At 43.0% G+C, this 9,052-nt stretch overlaps 1 protein-coding gene across 1 annotated transcript in view; it reads right to left on the bottom strand.

The window, feature by feature from the left end:
• prkg3 (protein kinase cGMP-dependent 3) overlaps positions 1-6,843 on the bottom strand; it is a gene marked incomplete at both ends in the record, with an annotated part of 25,329 nt that extends 18,486 nt beyond the window's left edge. Inside the window, 2 exons of the mRNA XM_084453533.1 lie at positions 6,490-6,552; positions 6,756-6,843. Of these exons, the coding sequence (XP_084309659.1) occupies positions 6,490-6,552; positions 6,756-6,843 (151 nt within the window). The remainder of the gene's footprint in view (positions 1-6,489; positions 6,553-6,755) is intronic.
• Between the last annotated feature and the right edge of the window lie 2,209 nt (positions 6,844-9,052).

Genomic DNA, 9,052 nt, shown 5'->3' with positions numbered 1-9,052 from the left:
TTTGATTGTTTTGGGGTTCCGCGTTGTGGGAGGTTGCCGCGGCGCGAGAGAGCTTTTATCTTGGGCTCATTATTTTTGTTTATTTCTGTTTACTCCTGTTGTGAAGGTGCACGACAGGAAGGTGGCTGTTTCACTTCGAAAGATTATTTGGAATCCCCGGGGGGGTTAGCTAGGTAGTCGTACCTACGACGTAATCCTTATTGTTTTGTTTGTAGACTTGGATGTCTGTTTGTGCTGCGTTTTGTGTTTCATGTGAAGCTGAGGCTTCTTAAATGTTTGGTCCATTGTATGTTTGAGTCTACTCCAAGGTGGATCTGTTTTTGTTTTGGGATTTGAGGTCCTGTTTAACTGATTGAAACCCATGGTTATGCTGGGTGTTTTGGGGTTATGCTGGGTTTTGGTTTGTGTACATTTGTGATTGATTTTCGTGCTAGCTGCATTCTAGCTAGGCTACTGTTCTTGTTCTGCTCAAACTAGCTACAAACTAGCTTTCTCCTCTGTTCTATTGTTTCAATGCTAGCTGGTTCATCCACATGTTGTTTTACCCACGTGTTAGTTAGTTCTATCCTCTGTGCACACGTGGTTAACTTCCTGGTTTGCTGCTTGTGTGAAAAAAAAAAAAATAGAGACTTCCTGTTCCTCTTTTCCATTTGAGGGTCGACCATTTTGGCTTCTGATGACTGCCATCTTGGGAAAAAAATATATAACAGGATAAAAAAACAAACAAGTATCTCTCAGCACAGCAGTAATTTGGTTGACTAAACGTGTTTAGTTTTTTTTCTGTAACTTTTTATTACATTGTTTGTTCTCATATTTTCTTTTAAAATGGGAGTTATTTTTAGTGCACTGAAGCATGTGTGTGTGAAGTGAAGGGACAGATAGACCCTCTTCCTGTTCTGACCTCTTATCCAAACAAGAGTTTTGTTGTTTCAGGCCATGTCCCTTGTTAAGCAGATGTAAACTATTTCAACCAACCCCCAATACTGGCCCCTCCTCCTTGTGACACCTATCCAAACAAGAGTTTTGTTGGTTCAGGCCACGTCCGTTCCTGTCCAAACGTCCCTACCAAATGTTATCTCTACGCCTGATACCTCTCAGATAACACCCTTACCCCAAACAAGCTGAAATAACGGCCCCCACACCTCCCTCTGGTTCCTCTTTCAGTAGGGAAAGTCTAGGGAGAGTGAGAGTGTACGTGACTGGGGGGGGGGGGGGGTAAAGGTAAGAGAAAAAAGAAAATATTCATATTTGCCAATATCTTAGTCTTATACATAGTCTGACAACCCAATTTTGAGAATTTTGTTTTGTTTAAGATTTCATGTTTTACTGATTTCAGATGCACATTCATTGGTTTTGAGTTTTACAGAGAACTGACGTTCCTGGACTACCGGATAAATGCCAAACCGGTTGGAACCGCAAGTATTTTAATAATTTGAAATGACTGCCACTTAAAGTTGTTAGATGTTGCTAACTTCAAGCTCAATTCACTGTATTGTCATGTTAACTTAATATGCTCTGATACATATTCTTGAAAAAAAAAAGAAAAAGAAAAGACATCACTCCAATTTATCAAAACTGCGGTCTATGATTTATTTTGTTATGTTTATGTGCCTCCGGCGCATAATTTCTGAGAATTGGTGTTACCCACAAGAGTGGTGAGAAATTGAAATGTCTTTTATTTTGTCTGTCTTTTATTGTATGTAAACTGCCCATGCAGCTCTGTCTGTGAGTCTGACGGCCCACAGAGACAGCTGCATGGTAAAACAAATGTGTCACGTATCATTTCTGAAGTTTGTTTACAGAGTAGAGACAGGCACGGGACAGAGATGGAGGCTGCCCCAAGAATTGGATACAACCGGGGTAACCAAATTCCCATTTATATGGGCTGACACCTTGGTTCGTGGGGACGCTGGTCAACCGCCTCACCCCCACGTTGCCCAACTGACTGTGGGTAAGAGATAGATCTAAATTTAAGAATAGTAACCAAGTGGTTGTCAGACCCAAGGAACCATCACGTCCTAAGCGTGCTCATAACCCTCTGTCCTCAAACGCAGAAATGTGGGGATTGAAATTGAGCTCAACTTATAACACCCCTAGTGTTCTTTTGAGAGCGGTTTAGATAAATTATTTGTTCATGGTTTGAGAACCCCATAATGAAGCTATTCATTTATTGTTTTGGTTTGAGTAATGCATTTTTTCCATTTGTTCACCCTGATTTAAGGGAATTTTTGTTTTCACCATTAGAGGGCGCTGTTTTACATAATGTGTTGGCGCTCCCCTTTTTAAATGATTATTTTGAATAACAATTTCTTGTTAGAAACAAGGGCTCATGGTTTGATGAGACGGATGTATTGTTTTATTTTACGAAATGGCCATAGAATTTCTAAGAACTAAATCTAATTGGTGCGTGAGCAGGTTAATTACCTTGATCAATTAATAATGATAAATAAACAAAGGCACTGCTTGGAAATAGACTACTGCAGAGTCTATCCCTGATTTAGCAGACATAACCCTCATTAGACAAAAGCTAGCTCCACTTGACAAGATTACATGGACTGACGAGCCCGACTGGTTTTAAAGATGACTAATGCACTCTGTTTAAGTATTTCTGACTAAAAAGACTTGACTCTGTTAAAAGGACTTGGGTCCTACTTGAAACCAGTGGCAACTACCACTGATGCTGTTTTAGACCTAGTAGCATTGCGCAAGCGATTTTATCCATGTCCTGCATGTTGTGACTATTCATAATTTACATCGCACCTACACACAGCGTGGCTGCTGCTTTAATAAGACTGAACTGTTGACCGTGTATTTCAAAGATGCACTGTTCTTAACTCTGCTTCCTCCTCCAGAAGGCAGAGAGACATGACTCAACATATTGAACGAGATCAATTAAGCCACGCTCAAACCTCTCAGATATTCTCCTCTCACTCTGATTTTGAATGTGAATGAATGCTCATTTCATAGTTAGCATAACCTATACTGCATCTTCCATGCTTTCATTATGTTTTCAAATTAGCACACTGACCAGATCATGTTTCAAAAAAGAGGGGGAGTAAAGGATGTTATCAAGTTAACTGGTTGTTGCTAATGAAACAGACTAGTAGTAGTGAAGAAGGTAATGAAGAAGTTGAATTGAAGGTAGTGAGGAGGTTGTAGTTGAAGGAAATTAGACAGTAGTTGAAAGAACGAGATGCAGAGCTGAAGAAGAAACTTAATGTGTAATATTTTAAGATGGTGGCAAAGGCCAAGCTCCTATTGAAACCTCTGATCCTGTGTCCAGTATGGCTGCTAACTCCGCTGCTAAAAGCTGCGGTCCGGTCCTGTTTTGTCTATGCTGTCTCATCTGTGGATTCACAGGTCTGCCGACCTGAGAGAGCCGACCTGCATCATTTCCAACCAGGCCAATGGGTTGTGAGCAGAGACCTGAAACCAGAGTGCCCGTTGGCTGGGCCCGTACCAGTTCCTGCTGCTAACTCAGACGTAGCAGAGAGGACTTTGCGGGTACACGCCAGCCACTGCAGGCTGGTTCCAAACCAGGATGAGGCCACCCGGCCTGAGAATTCCAACAACCAAGATGCAATATCCTGTGTCACCACCAGGGCGAAAGCTCACTCTCTGGTCTCAGATGAGGAATCAGACAAAGAGTAACGCCTCATTGCTGTCAGGATGACAACTCTGAGCGCCACTTCAGCAAAACACAATCATGGGCCACCACACTGTGGCTTCCTCTGAGGAGGAGCTATTGAAAGAAGTGACCTTGCCTGTCACCTCCATCTCAGGATCATTATGGCAACATGGACAAGCGTTTGTCCTATTTGAATGTTGCACTCCACTTGACTGTTGAGACGAAGATGAATGGAAAATACTACATTCTGCATATATAAGATTTGAAAGCAACAGAGATTTCCAGGTTATACTGTTGAAACTGTGACTGGAGTTTAGTTTAGAGTGGGTGTAGAAGTATTGAAAATTCATAATTATAAAGTTGATCTTTGTAGAAGCTGTTCCAGACTATTCTCAGGGGACTGTGTTTAACTGTGTTTAACTGCTATGCACCTAACTACTAAAATGAAGCCTAACAGAATTGCATCCACAGGGCTGAACTTGAAAAGCGAGTTAAACAATTTGAAGTGACCTCTTCAATACATCACAGCATGTATTAATATTTTCAGATACAACACATAGATTAGGACAAATTAATGTTTTAAGCAGATTTATGAGATGTGAAATTAAGGTTCAGAGAGCCATTCCAAATGGTGTATTTTTGAGCTATAGGGAAATAGCGTATTCAACTTTAAATTGCAACAGTGTCATATGAATGTTATCTTGCTCATGTAATGTCCAGGATTAAGAAGATTGATCACACTCAAATGCAGGGAATTCATCAGCAATCAAACTAGACACCATAGAGCTGTCTCGAATTTTCAATTTAGTTTCAGTATATTATTTCTCTCATGAACGCATGACACATGATCGCACAATACCAAGTAATTTCAGCCTTAGCTACAGAAGTAAATTACATGGAAAAGATTGTGCTACAAAATAGACTTCCCTTAGAGAGAATACTGGCTATATCTGCTGTTCGGTTAGTTCAGATCCTGGATATTCTCAAATATGTGTGTTTTCAGTTGTATGTTCTTCATCGTTATTATTTTTTAAATATTCTTAAGTGTATGTTTAAATGCTGTTCCAGATATGCCTATGCTGCCTAAATAATGATAGAAAAAGTTAAATTAACTATTAATCATGGCAATTCAAGATCTTGATGTCTGTGCCATTGACATTGACTATTTGGAATATTTTGATACATAATCTGTTGGTTCTAATTTGAATTTAAGGGTTTTCTTCTAAAACAAATAGGGTTTTTCCCACTCAGTCATGAAGATATGATGTCTTAGATTAATAATCATGGTATCTTTTTACCTTGCTTATGCCAAATTAAGGTGAGGAGTTTTGGTAAGTGATTGCATATGAGAAGAAAATGATCTTGGTGTGTTAAATAACTTGAGTTTGTTAAATCTTTATTATGCTCCACCTAGTGGAGAAATAGATTACTTCCTTTCCATACGTGTAGAATAGGGTTTTTGCCAAAGATGTTGGATTATTTTTATGATAGGCCTATTTTATAATTTGATTTCACATTGTTGATTCTTTCATTTCTATTATAGTTGTGGATATTTAATCCACAAAGTGGGGAATTGTGAATGAATTTCAAGTCTCAACAAAGTGTTCTGTTTTCCCCCTGGACTGTAATTCTAAACCTTGTAGTTCGTTCTCATAGATCAGTCTGTCAGAACTACAAATCCCTCCCTGTGTGACATCACTTCCCTGCATTCCCCCTGAAACTGTCACTTCCTCCTTCACTGTATAAACCCCCGAACCCTCCTCCCATGCTTCACTCTTGCCTGGAATCACTTCCGGTGCGAGGGTCCGCTTCTGCAGAATCGTAAACATAGAATAAACTATTGTACTTTGTTAAAACCAGCTTGATCGACCACTCAGCGTGTTCTTTGACAATCTAACTAAACAAGGATAAAAAATCCTTTAGAAACCAGATATAGAAATATAGACAGATAGATATATAGACGGAGATAGATATAGACACAGAGACAGGAAGAGACAGGGATGGAGACAGAGATGGAGGAACATGACAGAGATAGAGACAGACAGGGGTGAGGAGACAGGTCAGGTATGTGTTCATATCAGAGACAGACAGGGGTGAGGAGACAGGTAAGGTATGTGTTCATATCAGAGACAGACAGGGGTGAGGGGACAGGTAAGGTATGTGTTCATATCAGAGACAGACAGGGGTGAGGAGACAGGTAAGGTATGTGTTCATATCAGAGACAGACAGGGGTGAGGGGACAGGTAAGGTATGTGTTTATATCAGAGACAGACAGGGGTGAGGAGACAGGTAAGGTATGTGTTCATATCAGAGACAGACAGGGGTGAGGAGACAGGTAAGGTATGTGTTCATATCAGAGACAGACAGGGGTGAGGGGACAGGTAAGGTATGTGTTTATATCAGAGACAGACAGGGGTGAGGAGACAGGTAAGGTATGTGTTCATATCAGAGACAGACAGGGGTGAGGAGACAGGTCAGGTATGCGTTCATATCAGAGACAGACAGGGGTGAGGAGACAGGTAAGGTATGTGTTCATATCAGAGACAGACAGGGGTGAGGGGACAGGTAAGGTATGTGTTTATATCAGAGACAGACAGGGGTGAGGAGACAGGTAAGGTGTGCGTTCATATCAGAGACAGACAGGGGTGAGGAGACAGGTAAGGTATGTGTTCATATCAGAGACAGACAGGGGTGAGGAGACAGGTAAGGTATGTGTTCATATCAGAGACAGACAGGCGTGAGGAGACAGGTAAGGTGTGTGTTCATATCAGACAGACAGGGGTGAGGAGACAGGTAAGGTGTGCGTTCATATCAGAGACATAGCCAGAGGTAAAGATAGGGTCCATGTTTGTCCATCTTACCGAGGTCGTGATAGTGGCTCTGGAGCTCCTGCAGGAGCTTCTCTTTCTCCTGCAATCTGCCCTCTACAGGGACGACAAGCAAGAGAAACAGCGTGTGGGTGGTGGTGGTTGATGTTATGTTTACAGTGATGGTCATCATTATTCTGGTCAAACTAGGGAATGTTACTGTTTATGATGCACCTGGTGGCGTCGCTTTGGTGTCGGTGATGATTTCAGATATAATTGTGGTGTAAGCACACTGGGCTGTGGGGTGTTGGTGGTCGTACCGAGGTCTGTGTTGTGCTTCTGGAGTTCCTGGTTGATGAGCTTCTGTTTCTCCAACTGCTGCCTCAACTCCTCCAGCTGGCCCTCCATGACTGGACGGAAAGAAACACACACACACACACACACACACACACATATAAACACACACACATACACGCATACACACACACACACACACACACACACACAATGAATCAACAGAAGCTCTTCCACATGAACCTGTAGGCTACATAGAAATACGGCCTATGACACCATGTGACTACTTTCACACGATCCCTAACATCAGAAGACTCCCACACGATCCCTAACATCAGAACAGACAACCGCCATCCGTCTGTCCGCACCCAGCCTCAATATCTGTCACCGTGACTAGACAGAGAGAGAGAGTTCCTAACATGGGGCCCCCTCCACAGCGAGAGCCCTCCATCCGTGTTAATAACGCATGTTCATGCTGGGCCGCCACCAGGGGGCGCTCTGACTAATGGTGGTGGATTAGCCGACCGGCCCATCGCTAAGCCTGCCGAACAGAGACAGGACTAATGTAAGTTGTGAATAATACTTTCCAGAATTTTGCTCTCCTAATCTAATTCTAGGCGTGTGTGTGTGTGTGTGTTTATGTAAGGGATAAGCAGACTATGTGGGCCCTATTGACTTATTTTCAAGGGGGTTTATACAATGGGCGCGCACACGCACGTGAATCAACCCAACCGACATTTCCATTGATCTGTTTACAAGTGTCCTGATTGCGAGGGGAAGCTTCACTTCTATAGATGTCAATACAGGCCGGGGAAGCTCTACCTGCTGTTGACAGAGTATACATTAGAATCACTGCAAACAGAGCTTCAGCCAATAGTGATTAACCTACAGTAGCCTAGCCTAGCGCAGCGTCACACAGCCAATCACAGCCCAGGGCCCCGCGCGTCACATGACCCCAACTACCTTCAGCCTCGTCACATGACCCCAACTACCTTCACCCTCAACCTGAACATTGGCCAGAGCTGAGATTAGATGCTGTGTTAAAGTGATCGTAAAGTCACCTATCCAAACCCGGTAAGAGGGTGGGGGGGGGACTTAGTTTCCATTCTGCTATCAAAGGAACATTGCTTTGGAAAGGACCGGTCATTTGTGTCATAGAAAGTTGATGGCCCTGAGTTGATCCATGCCAATGATGGAGTTGAATAGAAACAGAAGTGTTCACCAGGACTTTGAGCCCATGAATCATAACAGTCCCAGGACTCTACTCCAGACAGCCTACGCTGAAATGGAAGAAATCTATTCATCATCATTAGCGTGAACACAAAAAGGATTTTCAGTTGGACTCAAATGAGGTGTCAGTTATGAGTTGTAGCTGTAATTGGGTGATCTACGGTCTGCTTTTCCTAAAGGGGGACATTTAAAGAAATCCTAATCATCATCTTTCTAGGAAGCTGCTGTTTTAAGAGAGTCAAATGGGACCGACTGAGATGTGAACCTTCATTGCTTAACCTCCCATAAATGATTACTTGCCGTAGTCCCTGCGGACACAACATTCCAGTTGCAGCCAAGGCCTGTTAAAACGGCATGGCTGCCAGTGCAGCTGGGCTCCGGCGGGTCTCATTGTGGCTCAACAGTGCAGGCAGTGCAGCTGAAGGCTGACTCACCTGTGGGCAGTGTAGAGAGGTGGTCCGGGCAGGAGGGCAAGAGTGTACGGCTGCTACAGTGACCGCATGAATCTGCACACAAAGCCAAGGATCGTCCTCCGGTACCAATCCACGCTTAAAGGTGAAGTTTTAAACGTCCTGGATTGGAAAGATCGTACAAAACAGGATCCAAGTGCTGCCCGGTGACAGCAGTCCGTCTCCACACCCCTGTCTAGACAGCAACACGTCGGCCTGTCTCACTCTCCCTTTCTCTAGCCTCACCTGTAGGCCCCTCCCACTCCGTCTAAGGCTTCCGCTGGGTTGTTCCTGCTCCTTGCAGAAGGTTGTGTTCCTGCTCCTTGCAGAAAGGTCTTGGCCGTGTCACAGGCTGGACTCCTGTTCCTTAAATCATTTTGTTATTTGTGACTTGGTTTGCTGTGAATTACATTTATTGAAATTTTGGCCAAATGTTATTTTATTTTTTACATTACATGTTTATTGTATAACCACTAGACAGCAACAAGATCAGATGACAGTTTGATATTTATAGTGTTTATATCTCGGTCCGATGTGTCGTCCACATACGTTATAGCTTGATATGTTATGGCTTCATTGATAAACAAGAGCGGTCCCAATATTCACCCCTGAGGTACACCGTTATTGCATGGAGCCTGTGGGGA

The sequence above is a fragment of the Borostomias antarcticus genome, assembly GCF_949987555.1.
Source record: "Borostomias antarcticus genome assembly, chromosome: 19".
NCBI lineage: Eukaryota > Metazoa > Chordata > Actinopteri > Stomiiformes > Stomiidae > Borostomias > Borostomias antarcticus.
Note: the sequence above shows the minus strand (reverse complement) of the source record. Positions and strands in the feature narration are given on the sequence as shown.